This window comes from Typopeltis vanoorti, chromosome 20, assembly GCF_054136105.1.
Source record: "Typopeltis vanoorti isolate ZY-2024b chromosome 20, IOZ_Tvanoo_1.0, whole genome shotgun sequence".
NCBI lineage: Eukaryota > Metazoa > Arthropoda > Arachnida > Uropygi > Thelyphonidae > Typopeltis > Typopeltis vanoorti.
Window position 1 is genome coordinate 67,038,923 of NC_143568.1, and position 25,883 is coordinate 67,064,805.

General features: G+C 36.5%; 1 protein-coding gene across 1 annotated transcript in view; it reads left to right on the forward strand.

The window, feature by feature from the left end:
• LOC150095530 (receptor-type tyrosine-protein phosphatase epsilon-like) overlaps positions 1–25,883 on the forward strand; it is an 858,461-nt gene that overhangs the window by 667,690 nt on the left and 164,888 nt on the right. Inside the window, exons 14-15 of the mRNA XM_090410701.1 lie at positions 13,033–13,167; positions 22,241–22,369. Of these exons, the coding sequence (XP_090266827.1) occupies positions 13,033–13,167; positions 22,241–22,369 (264 nt within the window). The remainder of the gene's footprint in view (positions 1–13,032; positions 13,168–22,240; positions 22,370–25,883) is intronic.

Below are 25,883 nucleotides of genomic sequence, written 5' to 3' on the forward strand. Positions count from 1 at the left end.
CATCAATTTCATATTCGCATTTACCAATTTCTTGTTCAGGTCACAGTTCGCACACACCCTTCTTCCATCCGCACTAAACATCCACAAATCATTTATGTAATCAAAGGAATACATATAACAGACCTCACACTTAACGAAACAACTGAAATCTAAATTAAAATCATGGAATGACAATGCCACTGCCATTTTTTTTTCTCTGCAGGTTACTAGGTCTAATAATAACGATTTCGTATTTAGTTTAGGCAAGGAAAAAAAAACCCACACTAATAATATCGGTAGTGTACAACGTTTACAGCCACTCTTACTTAAACAATTATGCATATATACTTAATTATTCTTAGTAAAACTTATCTGAATCAGGAAATCCAAAGTCTGACTTAGAAGTCAGACTTTGGATTTTAAAGTAAAGGAATCTAGAGTATGTTGCTCAAAAGCTTCCATATAAAAGTTAGCAATTGGGAGGGAGACAGTGGTGAGCCCATGGCTGTGCCTTCTTTTTGTAGGTAAAAAGTATTTTGCCACACAAAATAGCCAGAACACTCACTCACGTAGTACATGAGTGAGTGTTGTGATATTGGGAAAGAATTTGTTCTGTAAAAGAAAATTATATCATCGATTGGGACATTAATGAAAAGAATAGAGACATCAAAACTTACTAATTGATCCACATTGCCTAGTCTATAGCACCATCTAACTAAATATATCTTCCTGTCAACCTCCACCTCACATCACACTGCCTCTAAACCACCACTACCATTTCCATCTTTCATATCCACCTCATGCAGACATAATTCTCCTGCTATCATCAGTATCACCCTCTCTCCCTTCTTGTCCTTTTTATCCTTGCAAAAAACACTGTACTCATCCATTTCCATTCCTGTCAGGATATCATCCTCATTCAACTATGTTTCACTTATTCCAACAATTTTTGGGCACATAAACTCAATCAACAAAACCATGTCAACTTCATTATTTCTTATGTTCCTGGTATTTGTAAATAAACACAGCAGTTTACTTTTAGATCTATAACCACTCTTTCCCAAGCCACCTAGTAGTTGCAATTTTCCATTATATAATGTCAAGAAGTCAGACACAGTTGTTAAAATGTACTGAGTAACTTCTGTCATATTGTAATTCATAGCTATACAGCTCTTTGATATCCGTAGATCAAAGGTAGTTTAATATAAGACCTTGGCTTTTGTTATATTGGGTTGGACACCATAATATTTCAGTGGCTTCTTTAAATCTGCAAGCATAGTTGTTGAAATCAATGTAGGTGTTTTCTGTGGGTTACCAAACTATTTGATGTTTTTCTTTGGTGGAATGGCATGAAATACTAATCCCAATTTATATGTTCACTGCTTTTCTACGTCTATGTTATGTTCTTTGAGATTCATCTCTCCAGATCATCCTGCCTGTCTACCACAGTACATGCCACATGCATAGAAAAGCAATACACTCAAGTGCTCAAGCAATATACTATTTAAATTGTATTTCTTGGTACCTCCACTGTTTTATCTGTAATGTTTAATTTATTATTATTATTATTTTATTTTATTTTTTTTCATGTAGAGAAAAGAAATTGCACATCTATGGTTGTCTTGTTCCTGAATATTCATTGAAATATGTAGTGGTCTTTGTAAGATATTGTTAATGGTTTTAAAATTGAAGCCATTTTTCAGAGTATCTCTATGAGATATGTTATATCTTGTTTTCTATTTTTCTCATTACTCTATATTGTGTATGGTCTTTATCCAAGTGTTTTAATGATGCCTCATTTCTGGGCTGGATGATGGTGTGACATAGCATGTATCTTCCAGTACTGAACTTTTTTTAATAGGCTTTAAATGAATTTTATATATGCATATATATATATATATATATGATATATTGGGTTGTTGCAAATAAAATGGCCGATTTTAAGGATGATTGAAAAACAAGAGAATAAAAAGAAGAAGAATACATGTTTAATCAAAGTAATCTCCAGGAGCATCAATGCATTGTTGTCAACGTGTAGCAAGGTCATTTATACTACATTTGTAAAAATCAGTGTCTCTGGAAGTGATGAAGTCCTCCACTGCCCGATAAATTGATGCGTCATTGGCAAAGCATTTCTTGGACAAAAATTGGCTCAAGTGCCAGAAAAAAATGGTAATCTGTTGGGGAAATGTCAGGAGAGCATAGAGGATGAGGCACAATTTCGTATCCCAAATTGTTGATTTGCTGTATGGTTGACACTGCCATATGTGGTCGGGCGTTATCCTGAAGCAATAGGACTCCATGTCTATTCACAAGTGCTGGTTGCTTAAGGCACAATTTGTCATGCATTTGCCGCATACTGTACAATATCGAGCTGCATTTATCATTTCACCTCGTGGAAGGAATGAGTAGTGAATAACACCAGCAGAAGACCACCATACAGTAAACAACATCTTCATTGGATGCAGAGGTGCCTTTGGAGTCCTTCCTGGAGCGTCTTTCACTCCCAACTACCGTTACGAATGTGTACGATTGTCGTAGAATATCCACTTCTCATCCACAGTCACAATTCATTGCAGGAACCTTTCTTCTTTACTTCTTAAGAGAGAGGAGCACACTTCCAAATGTCGTGCTTTGTTTTCATCAGTGAGTTCCTGAGGCACCCACTTGTCGAGCTTCCTTACTTTTCCTATTATTGCCAAGTGCCGTGAAACAGTCGAGAAGTGTACATTTAGTGTCTCGGTGATCTCTCATACGGTTTGTTGTAGATCTGATTCAATTAAATCCTTTAATTCATTCGAATCAATGGAGGAAGGATGATGGCCATGGGATTCGTTTTTTGTAGCCTCAAATCTCCTGAGCGAAATTTTGCAAACCAATGGCGAGCGGATCTCTCATTAGTTGTTCCTCCACTGAATGCTTTATTGATGTTTTTTACTGCAGCTGCTGCAGAATTTCCCAATTTGAACTCGTAAAGGTATAGCAAACTTAATTGACTGGGTTCCATGATTGACTTGATGTCGGTAGTATTCAATGTTTAATGCTCGTTGAACAAAACAAATACTGCAATTGCATCACCCATGTGTGACGTTGTCACATGACATAAAAAATTTGCATATGCCTCAGCGCTTGCTTTCTTCGTAATCAGTAGAAACCTGACAGTCATTCAATGGCCATTTCATTTGCAACAACCCAATACATACATATATATATATATATGTTTATCTGTAATGTTTATTTCTTTATTATTATTTTTTATTTTATTTTTTTCATGTAGGGCAAAGAAATTACACATCTGTGGTTGTCTTGTTCCTGAATATTCATTGAGATATGTAGTGGTCTTTGTACTTTTTATCCTTTAAAACACTTGGACAAATAAACATAGCCGGCCTGGCTGGCCGACTGGTTAGCGTATCCCCTCTCCAGCAAAAAGGCTGCAGGTTCGAATCCTGTCATGGGCATGGATATTTGTGAGCGTCTGTGGAAATACTAGTGGTGTTGGTTGGCAGTAGATGGCATTGGTGTAGTTGCAGTCAGTTGGTGGATTGAGTAGTGGAGACAGAGTTGTAGAGTAGGTGCCCTCCCTCGATGAGTCCTTGGACTCCCTGGAGTGTCAAATAATAATAATATATATATAATTTAGTTTTAGTACTGTTAAAATAAGTTACAAATAACATCCAACACCTAAGCTTGTCAGTTAGATTAACTTCAAATGAAAATTTTCCATGATTTACCTCTGAGATAAGAACATCTAAAACTTGAAGTGATCTGTGTTTTCAACTTCCAGCATAAATTGAAATTTGTAGTGGTGAAATAGTGAAGAGTTCTTTGGAGTGTGACCAGATGATAAAAATAACTTGTGTGTACCTAAGACAAATTATGGAATAAAAGAGAAATTAGTGACAACACTAAAATAGCCATACACAAGACAGTGTTCAAACAAATTTTAACTTGAGGATCTAAAAACTATGTTAAAAATAAAACAAGGGCTGTGACGTGCTTCATGTTTGTAAAGAGCTCTGGAAAAAGATAAGTGGTATTTAGCATAATAATTGACACTATTGCTTGCATTTTAGCATACTATTGTTTATTTTTTAAACAATAGTATGCTAAAATGCAAGCAATAGTGTCACCTAAGCTTGTCAGTTAGATTAACTTCAAATGAAAATTTTCCATGATTTACCTCTGAGATAAGAACATCTAAAACTTGAAGTGATCTGTGTTTTCAACTTCCAGTATGTAATTCATATTCATAGATGGAAGGTCAGTGTGTGATGCAAGCAAGAGATCAGAAGTAAGAGGTGAAATTATTGGCCTTGTGAATTTGTTACTGACTTTTTTTTTACAGAATTTTTGAATCTTGCCTTGAACAGAACACAGTGGCAGTACACACAAGGTGGTAAACTAGGCGAGCTATGAGTGATACAACTAGGCAAGCAGCACGAAAATCAAATGTCATTAACGAAGTAGATTTTTCAAAATTGCTTCAATGTCATGAGTGCAATATGTATGTGTGGTGAAATATGAAAAATGTGTTTGTAGAGAGACTGAACAGGAGACTAGAGAAAGTATGGATTTGTAGGAAGTGCGATATTTTGTTAGACTATGAGATGAATGTGAAACAGACTGAAGGAATGAAAGTTCACGTAAATGAAAGAAACAGAAATGGAACATAAGCTAGTGAGACTAAAGAAATGAAAGAATGCAAGAATGATAAGAGACTGATAGGAAGTAGAAATGAGGAAATAGAAATAAGATGTGGCAGAACGGATAGAAAGACTACAGGAGTGGCAGAGAGTGAAATTGTCAGATGGAACGATTATTCAATTAAAAAATGAAATGAGTAATATGCAGAGTAATATTAGACATTTAGTGGAAACAAATGAAATATGCAAAAGAATCAAATGAAAGGAAAAAAAAGGTGAGGAATAATTCGAGAATAGCAGTGCATGGAGATTCTATTGTTAGAGGATTGATTAATGAGAGAGTTCATAAGGTCTGATATCCAGGAGGAAGAATGACCAGGATAATTCATGCTTTGGGCATGAGGAGTTAATGAGCAAGAGAATGTGATTGTGGTGGGACAAGTGATTTAAGTGGACATAAGGAGAATGTAAGGGCAGATATCAGAAGGTTATTGAAAAGAGTAAAAGATAACAATATTGTGGAAAAGGTTGTCAGTGCATTGCCAAGGTATGATAATGATGAGTTGAGACAGAGAGCCAGAATCATGAATGGTATGCTGGCAGAACTGCATGAGGAAAAGAGAGTTCAGTTTGTGTATGTAGGCACGTAGGGGAAGAATGGAATTATTCAGACTGCATTTGAATGGCTTTGGAGTGAGTGAACTGGAGGAACTGTTGATAGATGGAAGATGGAAGCATAGAAATGAAATAGATTGGGATGCGATTGAGGTTACTGAGACTGAGCAGATATATGTGGTAAGTGATAATAAAGGTGATTGGGCAAGAGAAGTTGTGGTGGGAAAATTACAGCCAACAAGTAGCTTGAGTAGGACTGTTATAGACCTAAAAGTGAACTGTTGTCTTTATTTACAAATGTCAGAAGTATCAGAAATAAGGGAGATGAAATTCTTTCACTGATTGAGTTTATTCATCCCAAAATCTTTGAAATAAGTGAAAGATGGTTGAATGAAGATGATATCCTAATGGGAAAAGAAATGGAAGATTACGTTTCTTTTCTTTTGATAATGGTGATATTCTTTGTGCTTGTCGGCATGGGTTTGTTTAAGGTATGTTATGTTTTACAAACTTGTTTATGTATTATTACAAGGTGATGAATGCATTGGACAACAGAGATGTGTATACAATGTTATAGTTAGATTTTGCAAAGGCTTTTGATAGATAGCCACACCACAAGTTGGTGACTAAACTGAAGCAGATGGGATTGGATGATAGACTAGTGAGTTGGATAGGTGAATAGCTATGAGATAGGTATGAGTAAGCTGTGTATGTGGGGTGGGAAGCACTATCTCAAAAGAGGGAGATCACAAGTAGTGTGCCATAGGGGTCTGTTTTGTGACCATTGTTATTTAATTTATATTAATGATATTTAGTATTGGGACAGGTTTAGCTGATGATATATAACTGTTTGCAGATGATGCAAAACTGAAGAGAGTGATGAGGAATCAAGCAGATGTTGTGGCCCTGCAGGAGGACTTGAATAGATTATATAAGTGGACAACAGTATGGAACTCAATTTCATGTTGCCAAGTGTAAGTTTCTGAAATTTGGTAAGTACCAATGGAATGTGAAGCATACACCTGGTGAAGAAATTTTAGAGGAAGTTGAGGAGATAAGAGACCTTGTAGTGGTGGACAAAGATCTGAAGTTCAGAGGTCACATTGCACAAGTGGTGAAGACATCACATCAGATTATGGCAATGATGTGGAGTACCTTAAAGTGGTTCTAGTTTCCTTGTATAAAGTGTTGATCAGGCTTCTTATTGATAATTGCACACAGATTTGGTCCCCTGGTTTTCGTGGTGGTGAGGATACATTGGAAAGAGTCTAGAGAAGACTGACAAGGTTGTAACTGGTCTTCAGGATGTCGGATATGTGGACAGATTGAAGGAATGCAGTTTGCGAAACCTTGTGGATAGAAGCAAGAGAAGGGATATGATTGAGGCATTTAAGTTGGTAAATGGTTGTTACCGGGATAATGTGGAAAAAATTTTCTGTGGGATGGGGAAGGAGGGTATGATCAGAAACATAAGGAGTAGGTTCTTTGCATACAGGGTGGTTGTTCAGTGGAATGTGTTGCTTGATAGTGAATGCAGGTACGTTAAATGAGTTTAAGGCATGGTTTTGATGGGCTTTGTGTGTAAAATGTTGCCTCACATGATGAATTTTTTTGACTTCATGGAGGTCTGCTGTTAATAATAATGAGAGTTCTAAGGAAGATTGCGAAAATGAAGAAACGTCATCAGTGTCAGAATCATATTAAAAATGAGGATATTGGGAAGGAAACTGACACTGTTAGCATTCCTAATTCTTGTTCCAGAATTAGGAAAAAGACCATCAAGAAGACCATGATCATTTGGACAGACACAGTAAGAAGTGCCTTTGAAGAGTAAAACATAAGACCTGACAATATTGAAGTCTTGACAGATAACAGATTAATTTAGAAGAAAATTGTTGATATGAAATTAGTAATAATGTAAACATTTCATGTACTGCTATCATAATATCCTGTATGTCCCCCTAATGGTACGTATTAGAAATTTGATGTTGATAATTGTCAGAGACCTACATGAAATGAGGGACTCATCAAGGGAGACTACATATCACTCCAACCAACTGTCATACCTTTTCTTGAATTCATTCATGCTATCTGTGCTCACAGCCTCCAGAGGTAATTAATTCTAGTCATGCATTGCTCTATGAGAGAAAAATCTACATCTCGCCCATTTCTTGATTATATTCATTCATCACATCCTTTTTCTACCCTCCATAAAATGAAAAATTCCATCTACTGGTATCCTGTATGACTCTGAAAAGTTTGTAGCTCTGTATCATATCATCCCCTATTTCTCCTATCTGCCAGCATCTGCAATCCACAAATTCTCCATTTCTCCTCATAATCTATATTCCACACACACACAGTCCTGATATCATCTTTCACCCTTTGCACTGTATCTGCATCACCTTGGAAACCAGAAGGCCAGATCTGCACACAACTGTCCAGATGAAGTTATCAATGCTTTGTAAAGAGGCAAACTGACTTACATTTCAGGTTTCATTTCAACATTGCAATTACCTCTCAGTTATATTTGTAATCTTTCCTGTATGGTGCTTGAACTTTAATTTTCTATCTACGAAAATCCCAAGATTTTTAGTCTAATCCCTTTCTTCTAGCATAATTCCACCAATATAATGCTTTATACTAATGCCAGGAGTATCCGGAATAAGGGAGAGGAATTGGTGGCGCAGATAGCATCAGACTGGCCAAAAATTATTGAGATCACTGAGACGTGGTTGACAGAAGGGAATATAATAACAGGAATAGAAGTCGCTGGGTATAGCATTTTTCATCAGGATAGGAGAGGAAAGCTTGGTGGTGGGGTACTGCTAATGATAAGTGATGACCTATGTCCTCTAAGAGTGGAGGCTTTGGAAGGAAGTGAGACAAATGATTTTGAGAGCATATGTTGTGAGGTAGAGGTAGGCAAGACAGGATATTTAGTGGGGTGTTGCTACAGACCCAGGAGCACAGAGGATGGGGACCAGGAGATGTTTAGACAGCTAAGTTTGGCAAGTGCAAGAAGAATGATTGTTATGGGAGATTTTAACTACAGTAGTATAAATTGGAGAGAGGAAGATGCATGTAGCAATAGGGGAATGGAATTTCTAGAATTCTTGAGGTACAAATATCTTAGGCAACATGTAACAGAGGGAACAAGAGATTCAAGAGTTTTGGATTTGGTTATAGCATCAGAAGAGTTGATAATAACTGAGATGACATCTCTCCCACCAGTTGGAGAGAGAGTGACCATATGGTTTTGACTTGAAAAATGAATAGACATGCAGGAGTATCAAAGAGATGGGAACTTATGTGGAATTATAATGCAGGTGATTATAATAGTCTTAGACGTCAACTTCGGGAAGTTTCATGGAGGGAGGAATTGGAAGGCCAGGATATCATTAGTGCGTGGAAAATTGTGAAAGAATATTTGTTAGCAGCAATGGTAAGCTGTATACCACGAGTGAAGAAGAGACACAATTTGGAGTAAAGTCGATGACAAATAATATTAAACAGGAATTGCATGTGAAAAAGAGGCTATGGAAGAGATATAAGGAGACAGGTGAAGAGAGGATGCATGAAGAATATAAGACACAGGCCAGAAGAGTGACTGGTGTGGTAAGGAAAGCGAAACTGGAATATGAGAGGAGATTGGCCCTAAGATCCAAAGAAAATCCTAGGGAATTTTTTAGCTATGTGGCCAGTAGAAGGAGAAATGACTGTGGAAGAATGATATTGTGGGATAAAAATGGGAATAGAGTGACTGATGCAGAGGACATAGTGGAATTGTTCAATGAGCACTTTATTGGAGTATTTCATCCTAGAGGAGTCAGTTTTAATGCTAGAGGGATAGGGCTGGTTCGAGGTTTAGAGGTACAGGAGGAGAGTGTGTTTCAGATACTGAGTACTTTGGATGTCAGTAAAGCTTTGGGACTGGATGGTATTCCACCACGAGTTTTGAGAGAATGTGCTAGGGAACTGACAGTGCCTTTAACCTGGCTTTTCAATGAAAGTCTGGCTTCGCCAAAGGTGCCCAGGGAATGAAAGGAAGGTAAGATAGTGCCATTGCATAAGGGTGGTAACAGACTGGAAGTGTCTAATTATAGGCCAGTCTGTGTGGCCTCAGTAGTTGTTAAGATCTTGGAGAAAGTAGTGAGGGACCGTATACAGCATTGGGCAGATGAGGGTAATGTTATCTGTGAGAGTCAACATGGATTTGTGAAAAGGTGCTCTTGTTTTAGCAATATGCTAGCCTTTTATAATAAAGTTACAAGAACATTCGATGAGGGAAAGGCATATACTGCAATTTTCTTAGACTTAGCAAAGGCATTTGACATGGTGCCACATGATAAGCTGATATTTAAATTGCAGCACATGGGTCTCAGATTGGTCAACTGGATTCAGGTTTGGCTGTCTCATAGGTATCAGAGAGTTGTGTATGGTGGAGCAGTTTCAAGGAGACAGAGGGTTACAAGTGGGGTCCCGCAGGGCTCAGTACTAGGACCTATATTGTTTAACCTTTATATCAATGACATTGCCAGTGAATTGCAAGGGGATATTCAGTTGTTTGCAGATGATGCGAAGCTGGGAAGGATTATTAGTAATAGTGCAGATGTGGTAGTCCTGCAAGAGGATTTGAATAAGCTAGATAGATGGGCAAATGAATGGGGATGTCAGTTTAATGCAGCAAAATGTAAGGTCTTGAGGTTTGGGAAACATTGATGGGATGCTGCATACTCTATGGGAGGAGTTATACTGGAGGAAGTAGGGGAGACAAGAGATCTGGGGTTGATGATTGATAGAAACCTGAAGTTAGGGGACATATTGCGAAGGTGGTGAAGGTAACACAGAGGATTGCTGCAATTATGAGAAGGACACTGACCTGCAGAGATAAGAGGGTGATCATTCTGTTGTATAAGGCTCTGATCAGACCACACTTGGACTATTGTTCTCAGATTTGGTCCTCAGGATTTGAAGGGGATAAATTAACTGTGGAAAGGATACAAAGACGGATGACAAAGATGGTTTCAGGACTGTACAAGGATAGTTATGAGGATCGGCTGAGGGAATGTGGACAGCAGAGTTTGGTGGATAGAAGAAGGAGATGTGATATGTTTAGACTTTTAAACTTTTAAAGAAGTGTTTACAGGGTTGACACTGGGGAGTTCTTTCGCTTGGTGGAACAGCGGGAAGGAGTGATGACAAGAGGCCATCCCTGCAAGTTACGAAAGGAAACTGTGAGCAAGAGGGTGAGGAGTGGTTTCTTTGCGTGGAGGGTGGTTGAGCTGTGGAATGCATTGCCCGATGGAGTGGTGAGGGCGAGAACGGTCAATGAGTTTAAGGAGTGGTATGATACTTTATGTTCTTAGGAAGGACTTCCCACAATGAGTCTTTTGACTCCATGGAGGCCTGAATAATAATAATAATAATATGACATTGTATATCTCATCATACTAAAGTGCACGACTTTACATTTACTAACATTGAACTGATAGCCATTATCACATGCCCACAATTCCATCTATTCAAATCATTCTGCAAGTACCGCATATCAGCTGCATTCCCAATTACACTGCCTGTCTTTCCATCATCATCAAATTGCTCTGCTGCATATTAAATCCCAATGTCATTAACAGATGGATTGAATAACTCTGGACCACTGGCTGATCCTTGTGGTACGTACACCATGGGTTATCTTGCAGACTCATATTTCTCCATAACTACATTTTGAAGTATATCAGTCAGTCATTCTCTTATCCTTGCTAATATTTTATAATCCAATCCCATATTCTCCAATTTATGCAATTCTCTTCCATGCTGTATTCTCTGAAAAGCCTTAACAAAATCCAAAAGTATCATGGTATATCTGTTCCCCTTGTCTAACTCAATGGTAATTATTATACAATGTGAGCAAGTTGCTCAAATGTGTCCTCCTTTCCTTAGTAAGCCCATGTCATTGCAAAGTATAGATTCTCTGTCAGCCCATTTCTGCATGTAGGCCCTAATCAACTCTTCCAAAATCTTCACTTCCACCACTCCGGAAACAAAATTTCCCATAACAAAATCATACACAGTCTTGGCCATAAATACTGTTACAACTTCTGCACCACCCAGTGCTGTCTGCAGAATTGCATGAGCCCAGTTCCATTAGGAGTGCTGTGCATGGCCAACACTTGTGTGTTTATCAGTAGAGAGAGAAAATTGTCTAGCTGTATGGGTTAACATGCAATGGGGAGATTATGAGAACCATGCAGTTGTAATGTCGCTTCACAAGGTTGGAATGCAGTCACCTGTTATTTTCAACACACTAAAAGCACTCGGGATCAGTAGGATGTTTGTGTATTGGATTATTAACCATTATAACAAGATAGAAGATGTATCTAACCTCAAAAAGAAACTGGCCAGCCATGCTCCACCGAATCCTGTGAGAATGCAGAAAGTGATGTCACTAAATATTGCTAAAAATAAATGTTGCTATTTACGATACTAAATATTTATATAACTAAACAGCCCTCTTTTGAGAATAAAGTTGAATATCTATTTCTTTTGCCAGAGGTATTTCTAAAACAAAAAAATAAAAAAATTGCCTGTATCCTACAGAAATTCAACATTTTCATTTCCTTCTCTCTTGATCAGATACTAGTGTTTTTTTTTTTCTTCCCTACAAAGATAAAGCATATTCCCTATTCTTATGGTATATCCTATGGTCAAACTGTTGAGATAAGACATAAAAGACACATGGAATATACAGATTGGTAAACTATGATAACCACTAACCACCGTATCCTTTAAATGTCCAAGATTATTTTGTGAAACCTTAGAAATTTAAATGAACTAAAATCTTGGGATGACTTTCTGCACATCAAATCTGAACAAGGCTGATTCCATGCCAGTTTCTTTTATGTTAAAATCAATTATAATTTTTTTTTTAAGGAAAGCAGTTGCTTTACATTTCCAGCATAATTATTTAATTGACTTGATTTTAATATTCATTAACTGTTTGGCTGCTGTGTTCACTCTAACAGTGGATTGAATTACACTAAAATTACACTAAAGAAATATAACTGTTGAAGCTTTAATCAATATCACTTAAAGTTTTTAATAACCTCTGTTTGTATTAAAATAATGTTATGGCAATGTGTAGACTTAAAGTGTTACAAAAATCATCTCCTCAACATCCAAGTTCGATTCTCTCCTTTGTTCAAAGCGTTATTTCCCTATGAACACTAGGTAAATAACTAGGTATATCTGTAGAGTTATGTGTACATAACTACAGATATGCCCATCCATTGAGTACTGTTCTCAGATGTGAGGTGGTGTTCCCATAACTTCCATAAGAATTCTTGACTAATTTTGGTAGACAGCAATTAAGTTACTCAATGACTGGTCTTCACCAGTTTAATCCACAACCTTTTATACAAATATTCGATTTCGTCTGCTTGCATTGTCTGTAAATTCCATAGTTACTATTTAAAAAGGAATTGGCATCAATAATTTCTCCTTTCTCCTTTGAATCTGTTAAATCACTTGCAGCAATTTATTTATTAACCCGAACATCCACATTTCAAACATAAAACTCATAAAACAATTTTTTTCCTCTTGATACATTCCTTCTTCTGCAATCATTTTAACATCTCACCTCATGTGGAGGTCTTCAAATCCAGCATTAATAAATTTCTCCTCTCTCTCTCTCTCTCTCCTAAAATTGACTTCTGGTCATCCATGGTATTCTAAAATACTATTCATTTCTTGCAGTTCGTTTCTTGAAATGAATACTTTGTTTATTTTGCAGGGATATAAAGGAAGAAAAAGTTTTATATGTGCTCAAGGGCCTTTAGATCGCACTGTAACAGACTTCTGGAGGATGATATGGGAACATAGGGTAACTGTAGTGGTCATGTTAACTGGAATTGAAGAACATGGAAAGGTAAGCAGTTGGACATTTACTTATCAAATTTTAAAAGTTCACGTAACATGTTAATACATAAATCTCTTAGATGAGTTTTTGTTTAGTGTACCTTGTGTGTAGCTTCACGCATTGTAACCATTATAGTGGTCACCATTTAAAGACTGGATTATATGTGACATAGTGGAGGATTTTGTGGCATACCACATTTACAGCATTTATGTTTCCCATTAATTAAAAATCTGACAGCTGAAGAATGAAAATCATGTGTACATGAAATGCAGATAGTGAGAAACACTGTATGACTTGAATGCTGTTTTCTCTCTCTCTCTCTCACTATAGTAACAGTAACAAGGACCAACATATAGGGGAAAAAATAGCATATGTGAAAGTGAGAAGAATGGGAAAGAGGCGTCAATGGATTTGGCCTTAGAGAGTGTGGCAGAAGAAATATTTTCACAGATAGCCATGATTGTGTGAATGAATGAATGTCAGATGAAAGCAGGATGTGTAGAGAAAGAAGTCAAGATGTTGAGAAATGAAATGGAAGGCATAAAGACTGAAATAAGGATGGTATTTGGAGAGGTTATGAGACTTGATAGGTTTACTGATGTAAGGAAAGCAAGAGTAGCCATGAGAGAAAGGTATAATAAAGAGAGAGAGAGAGCAAGGGGGAGAAGAAAATGCAACAATGGGGGATGGAGAGAGAGACAGGGAATGAGAGGAAGTCAAAGGAGTGTTGGTGCAAGGAATAGAGAGAGGAAGAAGGCAAAGCAGAAAAGAAAGAGCAGAGAGAGAGGAGAATGAAGGTAGAAAGAATCAGGAATGTCAATGATAGAAAAATTAATGGAGTGGTGAGAGCAATGGCAGGGAACCTGGGTGGAAATGCACATGACAGTTGGTATGAATGACTTGAGAAGCTGTGTGCATTTGATTACAGAAGATTTGAGATTGATGTTAGGGATTGTGCAGCTATGTGCATACAATTCATCACAGACAATTCGTCATGGGAAAATTTTTTACAGACAATTCATTGTGGGGACAATACTTTGTAGAAAAAATACATCACAGGAAAATTATTCGCCAGAAAGTTCACCGTGCGAAATTCATTGAGGGAAAAATTCTTTACAAGAAAACTGAAATAATGTTGTAATGATTCATATATATGAAAAACAAATGAAAAATAAGAAATATTTGAAAAAATATAGTTTCTGTATTATTTATATAATTAGATTTCATTTAACTTTTTTTATAATATTTTTATTCTGTATAAAGTAAGATTAATATTTTGTATGTTACAGATTGGTGAGTTCCCTAATTTCTATTTATTTCTTAAAATGCTATTTGTTTTATTTTATTTTAGATAATCCCCTCTCTATAGATGGAATGTTGAATTTTTACAAAACCTTGATAGGGCAGTTAGAGAGTAAGGGCACCAAATTTTAAAATGTTTCATTTGTAACCTTGCACTATTTTGCTGCACATTTAAGACACTCATCTCCAAGTGTGATTTTTTTTTTTAATTGAACTAATTCAGAAGATTATGTGCTTTCAATTATACAATACCTGTAATAAATTTAGTTTAATCCTTTATCCAAGTGTAAGCAAACAAAGTTTGCACCTGAAAATATCTTCAGGATTGAGGTAAGGTGGTACAACACTTAGCAACTTGCAGCAAAGGCAGACCAAGCTCTCTCATCACTCCTTGTCTATCTCCCATAATGCAAAGCACATCTCCTTGTGGACATATATAATGCTCTGCATTAAGGTAAGGGCCACTACCCAGACTGGTTTCGACCTTTATTGAGGTGTATTTAAGCAAAGACTTCTCTAAAAATTAGATGATCCCGAAAGATCGCCCAACTCAGCGTTGTTCCACTCAGTGATAGGCTCACCCTGTCACCAAGAAGAACTTCTCAGCATTGGCCTTACCCAGTGGCAGGCTCACCCCACCACCAGACAGAACCATAATCTCAGCGGTGGCCCTACTCAGAGACAGGCAAAAGCCTGCCCCAAGCAGAGCCTGTCATATATCTAAGAAAGCCCCTCATCAGTGGGAGCCAGGCTTAGAGGTCTCGTCAGTGGGAGGCAGATCCAGAAGTGGTGATACCAAGGCAGAAGCAATAGGAGAGGCCATATTTACCTATACGAGTTGCCAACAGATATACCATCTTATTATTAAATTACTCTGGATTAAGAGAAAGATGTTTACACTTGGATAAAGGATAGTTTAATCCTTTATCCAAGTGTAAGCAAACAAAATTTGCACCTGAAGTATCTTCAGGACTGAGGTTAATAATAAGGTGGTACACCTTTTGGCAACTTGTATAGGTAAATATGGCCTCTCCTATTGCTTCTGCCTTGGTATCACCACTTCTGGATCTGCCTCCCACCGACGAGACCTCAATAAAGGTCGAAACCGGTCTGGGTAGTGGCCCTTACCTTAATGCAGAGCATTATACGTGTCCACAAGGAGATGTGCTTTGCATTATGGGAGATACTGAGACAAGGAGTGATGAGAGCTTGGTCCACCTTTGCTGCGAGTTGCCTAAGTGTTGTACCACCTTACCCCAGTTCTGAAGATATTTTCAGGTGCAAACTTTGTTTGCTTACACTTGGATAAAGGATTAAACTAAATTTATTATAGTCTAACCAAGTGCAAAATAAACTTCCATACAATACCTGTATATTTTGGAAGCTCCCTCCACATTTCCTACACAGTATAGATGATTTTAATCTTTCCTGATATATGAACATCACATCAATATCCTTCTTTTCCTCTGACTGCAGAAAACTAGACATTCAAAAGATGGTGCACCAAAAATCAATCTAAAATGCTCCATTTATCCATTAGAGAGCAATCTAGTTAACTTACGATGACCCCCCCACACACACACACACCAAGATAACTCGACACTTTCTCACAGATGCATTGACTATTAAGCCTCTTCTATGGATATTTTCACAAGTATTGTTTTGTTCAAAATGGCTAGAATCATTCCTGCACTAGAGCTTGTAAACATAAGAGCAACTGCTGGTCAACAATCATTTGCTGTCCAAATTCAAACCTGTAGAACCTTCAAAACTCTTTTTCCATTTTTTGTTCCTTTGTTCTTTGGAAGTCTTCCTCACACCATTTTCCTTAAGGGCTATAACTCTCAGTTGTTCAAAAATCAAATGTTCTTTTTTCTTAATCCCTTGCCCACCACTGGCATTGATATACTAAAGGGTTTTGTGGCCTTTCATGTTGATGTAAAAAAAAATAATAAAATTAAAAAATACCTTTGAACATATAATATCTGCATTCAAGATGATACAAGTTTTTATCAGGCTTCAATCACCTTATAAGGTAATATGAGAAACCCACACATGATATGATAAATCAAATTTGAAATAGGATGGTTAACAGATTGATGAATTATTGAAAAGTAACTAGGCTGGGGGGGGGGATAATAATAAATAAATAAATTTGTCTCAGAAAAGGAAGGTTTCAAGTGATGTGCTACAAAGTCATCTTGGACCACTACTATTTAGCATTTATGTTAATAATATTTGAAGCAAAGTTTACACACACACACACACACACACACACACACACACACACACACACACACACACACACACACACACACACACACACACACACACGTATAGTTTTTTTTTCAGAAAACACTAGGTGGTAGTACTCATTCTTTGCTAGGAGGAAAAATTGAAAATTAAAAGGGCAAAACAAAAAAAATATTTACCGATATATCTACTTCATTGTGGTAATGTTTTTGGAATAAGAACAACAAATGAAGTATATAACACACTGTTTATTAAGCATACATTTGGTGCACTAGTGTATCAAAAATAAGCAAAACACATGATAATTTTTAATAAAATTTTTATATAGAAAATATTAAAAAAAAATTTATATAGCATATATCTTAACAGTAGACATAGTAAAAAATGTAAATTTCATTAACATGTTTGCTGCCACGCTCCTCGGGCATAATTTGTTACCATACGCCAAGAGCTTTCACTCCTTCAAGGTTTAGTACGAATAATCTCGAAGCTGGCAGTAATTGACATACAAGTATATTCGTAGTTGGCTTGTGAAGCTCATATACCAACTACGAGTATACTCGTAGTTGGCAGCGAACGTGTTAAATAATTAAGGCGAATGTAAATGTGTAAAAAATGACTGAATATTAAAAATTTCTAAAATGTACCTCCTCTATATATATCACAATCTCTATTAATATAAAGGTGGCAGTGCTCTGTATCATTGTGTACCCCCTCCCCCCCCAAAAAAAGCATTGCACACACACACACACACACACACGCATATATATATATATATATATATATGTAGAAAGTATTTTTACCTTGGGTATAAATATGTTAAAGATACCAAGCAATTTTAAACCTGGTTTTACTCCATTTCCCAAGTAAGCAAACAGACTAAAAGTCAAGTTTGCGCCTGCAATTGATGCAAGTCTAGCTGATCCCACAGGTAGTGCAGGATCAGGGCAACTCGTGGTAAAGGTGGAACAAGCTCCGATCACTAATCTTAATATTTACCCTTAATGCCAAAACACATCACCAAGAAGGGGATGTATGATGTTTTGTATTAAAGGCAAGAGGCCACTACCCAGACCGGTTTCGACCTTTATTGAGGTCTCGTCAGTGGGAGCTAGGCTAGAAATATCAAGATTTAGTAATACTGAGCTTGTAAGTATTTTGCCAAAACAAGTTACCATAAGGTGTTTTAACCTTATTAAATAAAAATCTCTGGAGGAGATATAAATGTAGAAAGTATTTTTACCTTGGGTATAAATATGTTAAAGATACCAAGCAATTTTAAACCTGGTTTTACTCCATTTCCCAAGTAAGCAAACAGACTAAAAGTCAAGTTTGCGCCTGCAATTGATGCAAGTCTAGCTGATCCCACAGGTAGTGCAGGATCAGGGCAACTCGTGGTAAAGGTGGAACAAGCTCCGATCACTAATCTTAATATTTACCCTTAATGCCAAAACAATACAATCCAATACAATACAATACAATACAATGTTTGTATATTGTATATTAGGATAACAATATAATAATAAGCAAACTTGACTTTTAGTCTGTTTGCTTACTTGGGAAATGGAGTAAAACCAGGTTTAAAATTGCTTGGTATCTTTAACATATATATATATATATATATATATTAGGATAACCAAGCAAATTTATATGCTTGGTAATTTTAGCTCCTAATCCCAAGTGTGCAAACAATTAAGTTTGCGCCTGAAACAAAGTTCAAGTCTAAAGATGGTACAACACCAGGGCAGCTCATTGTAAAGGTGGTTAAAGCTTTGATCACTATTCTTAGTATTTTCCCATAATGTAAAGCACATCTCACTAGAAGATGTATACTGCAATGCATTATGGGTGGGGTCACTACCCAGACCGGTTTCGACCTTTTTTGAGGTCTCCTCAGTGAGTAGCTAGACCCTAAATACCAAGGTTTTAGTAATACAAAGCCTTATCAACTTTAATTATATAAGTTGCAACAAGGTGTATTAAGTTTTAATAAAAATCTCTGGAGGAGATATTGATGGGAATAAATTTTTAACTTGGGTATATTGTATATTAGGATAACCAAGCAAATTTATATGCTTGGTAATTTTAGCTCCTAATCCCAAGTGTGCAAACAATTAAGTTTGCGCCTGAAACAAAGTTCAAGTCTAAAGATGGTACAACACCAGGGCAGCTCATTGTAAAGGTGGTTAAAGCTTTGATCACTATTCTTAGTATTTTCCCATAATGTAAAGCACATCTCACTAGAAGATGTATACTGCAATGCATTATGGGTGGGGTCACTACCTAATATACAATATACCCAAGTTAAAAATTTATTCCCATCAATATCTCCTCCAGAGATTTTTATTAAAACTTAATACACCTTGTTGCAACTTATATAATTAAAGTTGATAAGGCTTTGTATTACTAAAACCTTGGTATTTAGGGTCTAGCTACTCACTGAGGAGACCTCAAAAAAGGTCGAAACCGGTCTGGGTAGTGACCCCACCCATAATGCATTGCAGTATACATCTTCTAGTGAGATGTGCTTTACATTATGGGAAAATACTAAGAATAGTGATCAAAGCTTTAACCACCTTTACAATGAGCTGCCCTGGTGTTGTACCATCTTTAGACTTGAACTTTGTTTCAGGCGCAAACTTAATTGTTTGCACACTTGGGATTAGGAGCTAAAATTACCAAGCATATAAATTTGCTTGGTTATCCTAATATACAATATACCCAAGTTAAAAATTTATTCCCATATATATATATATATATATATATATATATATATATATGTAGAAAGTATTTTACCTTGGGTATAATAAATGTTAAGAATACCAAGCAATTTTTAAACCTGGTTTTACTCCATTTCCCAAGTAAGCAAACTGCCCTGGTCTTGCACTACCTGTAGGATCAGCTAGACTTGCATCACTTGCAGGCGCAAACTTGACTTTTTTGTCTGTTTGCTTACTTGGGAAATGGAGTAAAACCAGGTTTAAAAATTGCTTGGTATTCTTAACATATATATATATATATATATATAAACTCACACCCACCTACAAAAGGTTTCAAACCTATGGTTAATTAATAACAGCAAAAGAACCAGATATCATCCCTGGAAGTTATATAAGATTGTGGTGAAAAGGGGTGTGAGGAGTAGCATTTTTAAGTGGAGAATTGTCGGTGAATGGAATGCTGCATCACCAGAATATGTTGTTAATGCAGGGATTGTTAAGAATTTTAAGATTCATTATGATAATTATGTCTAGTTAAATGAACCTTTCATGATGAGTCTGTATGGCATTATAATAATAATAATAATAATAATGCCATACAGTACCATCTGTAGTACATGAAAGATTTTGGTGGGAATGCAGTAGAAAATTACTTTGGCATGGTACTAAATGTTCTTATTAAAAACTGTGTGAAAGATGAGTATATCAGTAAGTACTGAAGTACTAAAATAGTATGCAGTTGTTTTTAATTTGAGGGAATACTGCTTTAAGATATGGAGATGTGGAGAATAAGTAACAAAAAGCACTTTGGTTCATACATATAAGTTACATTTAAACTACACTCATGTTCATTTTATGCAGATACAATGTTATGCTAGAAATCTGATGTAATCAAAGAATTTCTTATTATGTACAAATGACAGACATCTATGTATCATATAAAATCACTTTGATGTGGTATATAATACAAGTGTTATACTTTACTACATTCATTTCATATGTTTGGCATGTTCTCTTTTTTCCTGTTATCTTTTGCGTAATTTCAAATGGAATCTTTTAGTACCACGCAGTGATAATGTTTCTACTAACCTCCTCCTCTCTACCTCAGCTAAAATCTTTTCTCTAACAGTGGTATGTATAGTGCATTTTAGGAAATTATTCTGTAGGATAAAACTTTGCATTTAGTAACTGGAACTTTCACAGATTTGTGCACAATGTCGCCATCAGCATTATTTTTTATAAATTTCTTTTACTGTATATTATCTACAAGTGACCTTTTAGCATCGTATAAATCTGAACTTCAAGACCTGCTACCAGTGTATTATAGGTGGAAAACAAATAGAGATGTTTTCAGACATGAAGTTAGACAGTATACTGTATGATGCTTGTACATTTAAAATCTCTGATACAGAGGATCACTGAAAAATAAAGGAAATAAAGTGTTGTTATGGGTATTATTTCTGGGAAAATTCCCACGTTACTCCTCTAAAATAAACTATTATTTTAATGGCTAATATAGCCCACTTTCGTTTAGGAGTGTCCTTTTTTTATAATGTCATTGGCTCTTTACCCAAAATCTTAGGACTGAAGTGTTATAAAATTAAGATATGAAAATAAAATAGGAGGAAAATTTGGACATACTTTTGGACTGTTAAGGGGAGGGAGGGGGGGGGGGGTAAAGTAATGTGGAAGAATTATTTGAAAAAACCTGGGTTTTTTATATGTATAATAATATATTAAGGGTGGGTAGAAAGTGTAACAGGGTGTGAGCCATTTCGACAGGCATTTTCTTTGGAACTCGTGGGGAAAATGGATGCTATATCATATCGGTTAGGTGTGTCTGTCTTTGGTGTACTTGTGTTGTCTAAGATAACATAAAAATTAGGTCACGACTCTTACTAATAGGAGACAACACGAGTACACCAAAGATAGAAACATCTAACCAACATGACGTAGCATCTACTTCCCCCACAAGTTCCGAAGACGATGCCTATCGAAACAGCTCACACTCAGTTACTCCCATCTCTGACTTTTTTCCTTAAATCACTCCTCTTCCCCCAAAAAAAACCTATCTTCAGATCCTTCTCTAACCCCCCCCCCTTCCAAAACACTATACCCACCCTTCATAATAATAATAATATTATACATATAAAAAACCTGGGTTTTTTCAAATAATTCCCCTACATTTCTTCCCCCCTTCCTTAACAGCAGATGAAGGCACATCACTGGGATAAGGAGACAGAAAACAACATCCAAAAAAAGTATGTCCAAATTTTCCTCTTATTGTATTCTTCATATATTAATTTTTTAACACTTCAGTAATGCCCTAAGATTTTGGGTAAAGAGCCAATGACATTGTAAAAAAAGGGCACTCCTCTATTAGCCATTAAAATAATACAAATAATAATAATATTTGCTTATGATAAGAGTCTTATTATTATTCAGGGCCCTCACAGAATCATATGACTCATTGCAGAAGGTCCATCTTAAACAACACAAAGGCTATCATACCATTCCTTAAACTCATTCACTGTTTATGCTCACTTTATCAGGCAATACAGTTCCAACAACCTTGCAAAAGGAAGTCATAAGCAAGAAGGTGAGTAGTGGTTTCTTTGCATGGAGGGTGGCTGAACCATGGAATGCATTGCCTGAGAGGGTGGTGAGAGCATGAATGGTGAATGAGTTTAAGGAGTGGTGTAATAGACTGTGTTGTTTAGGATGACCCCCTACAATGAATCTTGTGACCCCATGGATGTCCTTAATAATAATAATAGTAATAATAATGCTTTCTGCTTCTATTACAGGTAAAATGTGCCCAATATTGGTGTGAGGATGGACCCAAAGAAATTGAAAAGCTATTTGTTGTCTCAGTAATAAGTACAAAAAAATATTCTGATTATGTTGTGCGGAGATTTCATGTGGAGCATACAAGGGTAGGTGACAAGAAATGTCCATATATAAAAAAATTTCATTATAATGTTTGTTTTATATATATATATATATATATATATATATTTATTTATTTATTTATTTATTTAAATGAATAATGATGTTGATTTTGCATGTTTCATTTATCATGTATTAGTAAAACTATTAGAGGAAGTGGAAGAGGCAGCAGATCCTGGGCTAATGGTCAATAGAAACTTGAAAGTTAGGAGATATACTGCAAAGGTGGCAAAAGATGGTTTCTGAAATACTGAGAAGGATGAAGACCAGCAGGGATAAAAGAGTGTTTACTTCAAATATTATTTAAAAATAATAATAAATAAATAAATAAATAAAAGTGTTTGAAAGCAAGAACCAAGCTATGGAAACTCAGTGGTAAACTCTGAAGAAAATATTGATTTATTCAGCAGAAGGCATGTGATAAAGTTATTTGCAACGATAGAAAAATCTAAACTTTGGGGTGGTCTCAAGAAGTTAAAAAAAATTTCTTTTTTCTTTTTCAATTTATATTGATCCCATACACAAGAGATTGAATGACCTAAGACATGTCAGTGCTGTGTGTGTGTGTGTGGTGCAAGTGAGGACTGAGAAGTTTATTAATATTTTTTTGAAGAGTTGTAGTTGTTTGGCAATACTTCATGAGGTGATGATGATTTATGGTTTTTTAATAGTGCAAAGACCTCAAAGGTCATACTGCACCATATCAAAGTTATAGCAGTACACAAGTTAAGACAATCACAGACATCCATGCAGCGGGATTCGAACCTGCAATCTGTTGGTTGGAGAGTGGGTGTGCTAACCACTCAGCCAACCAGGCCAGCACTTCGTGAGGTAGTCTGTTCCAGAGGACAGAGGTAGACAAAAGAAGATGAAAAGGCAAAACTGGTTGGTGTGTTTGCAGTTGCACAATAAAGGGATGCTGGACAGCTGCTGCTCTTGCAACAGGTGCAACAGGAAAGTGGAGGAATTATGGTTGCCATTTCAATGGAGCAATGATAGACACAACCAAAATATTGCATTTGTGAGATAGAGGTTGAAGAGCATCTGTAATAGAGGGTCATCTACACATACTGCCCACTGAATTAGAAACTTATTTTGTGTATAGGCATGCGACTGCCAATACCAATCCTCTTCAATTCCCTGCACATCATTTGGTGAGATATGGATTGAAAACAACCTTTATTAAATGCTTTGGTCAATAGAAAACAGAGATCTCGTTCCTGACAGACTGTCTTCAAACCACAATTACAACCTCTTAGATAAGCAATGTGGGTTATTTTTCCACTGATTAAACACCTGGGATATATGAAATAAGTCAGCTCTTTTGTTTTTGAAATCATGGCTCCATCCAGACAGGCACCACCCACAGTAAGCCCTTTATTGAACTCAAAGAAGCTTTGTTTTTCCCATTGTGATCAATACTGTTGATGATTACTGATCAGCAGCATTCTTAAATAGTTGCCTAGAACATGTGCATTGGCACATGTTCTAGGCAACTATTTAAGAATGCTGCTGATGTTTGATATTTGCATAAGTGATGTTTATGTGCATCTGCATGAAGGTTTCTAATTCAGTGGCGGGTTTGGGTATGAGCCTAACTGCTCTCTCGTCTGGAGACCATCAAGGATTTTTAGGTGCACCACCCCAAACGTGAGCAGCATTCTAAACATGGACGAATTTGAGATTTCTGTATATAGTTAAGAGTTGGTTGGGTGTAAAATAGAATCTTGAACAGAGGAGAATGCCTAGTTTTTTTTGGATGCTGAGGAAGCTATTCGTGTAATGTGTTTATGCTAGAAGAGACTGGAAGTAAATGTTAGTTTAAGCAAAGATCTCTTTGCTTAAACTAACATTTATCCTCATCCTATTGAAGAATAGTATGTAGATCAGTGTTTGATAGACTAGTTGTAGATGATCTTGTAGCCCGGGCTGTCAGAGTATTGCATGGTTTGTCAAATGAATAGGATAAATAGAGAGTACTATCATCTGGAAAACTGGTTAGGATTAGTGGTGATTGAGAGTAGGGCATTTATGTATAGAAAAAAGAAAGTAGGTGATAGGACTGAGGCTTAAGGCACTCCTTATTAGTGAAGCTTGACAAGAGGGAGCCATCTACCATAACTCACAGAGAATGACCAGAAGAAAGCTGGAAACCCAGTTATAGAGAGTTGCAGGGAGACCAAAGGATGGCAATTTGTTTAGTAGCCCTCAATGACAGACATGGTCGAAAGTTCTAGGAACGACATGAGTGATAGCACGAGTTTGCGCCAAAACTTTCCATTGCACCTATCCAGTAGTAGGTGATGTAAGGTAAGAGGTCAATTGTGAATCTTGAATGGTGGAATCTAGACTGGTGGTTATGATTAACTGATGAGCCTCTAGGTAGTGGAGAAATTGGTTATTGATGACTTTCTCCATTATTTTGAAGAAGACAGAGGTAATGACAATTGATTGATAGTTGATGGTAGACTTCTATCACTGTGTTTTTTTAATCGGCTGGATATGAGATTGCTTCCATGAACAGGGTAAGTATCAGCTATGTATAATACATTGTAGAAACAATGCAGGACAGATATTAATTCTGGATATCAATATTTGAGAACAATTGGAGAAATGCCATCAGGAACAGAAGACTTTTTAGATGCCAAATGATTCATTGGTTTCCTGATATCTTTTTTTTTTTTTTTTTTGTCAAAAGATTACAAGAGGCATACAGTGCTTAGATTCTGGTATGGTAGGAGGCAATTTTCCTTGGTCATTTATGCAGGAGTACGAGGAAAAGAGCAATTCCTAATAGCATCACCCTTTTCCTGGTGAAGCAACAGTGGTACCATCAGGATGAGAAAGAGGTGGAAGTGCAGATGAGCAGAAGTTGCACCCAACAGCCTAAGCAAGGGACCAGAAGCTATGGCTTTCATTTGGACAGGAAGTAAATTTTCTGCTGTTGGTATCAAGCCAACAGAGTATCAAGCTGGAGTTCTTGATGTGAGCCACCTGCTGTAAGCTGAATTCTTTTCTTTGACTGCTTTGATACACTTTCTGTGAACCAGGTGGAAAGTGGACAAGTATTTTGAGTAGAATGGGTGATTAAGGCATTCATATCAGTAAGGATCGACCTGATATTTAAGCATTTCCAGTCAAATATTATGTACCCCAGCTTCCTTTTCACGTGTCACTATTGGTGGCTATTTTTGACATCAAACAAAGTTATATACTCCTGATTTCATTTCTCTTGAATAGTTTTACTACTGACTGTTCTGTCACTGCTACCATCAATCTTATAAAGTAATCATTCCAGACATTCAGAATATCTTTAACTTCAGTTTTTATTCTACCGTTATAATCTCCAGTTACTTTTATAGTACTCTTTCCTCAATTTCTAAATATTTTTAGGTAGTCTCAAAAACGTTTTTCCACCACATATGATGTTTATCTTCTATATTTTTTTTACTAAAGTTTTCCCATGACTTCTGTTTTCAGCTACTTTCACACTTAGATAGC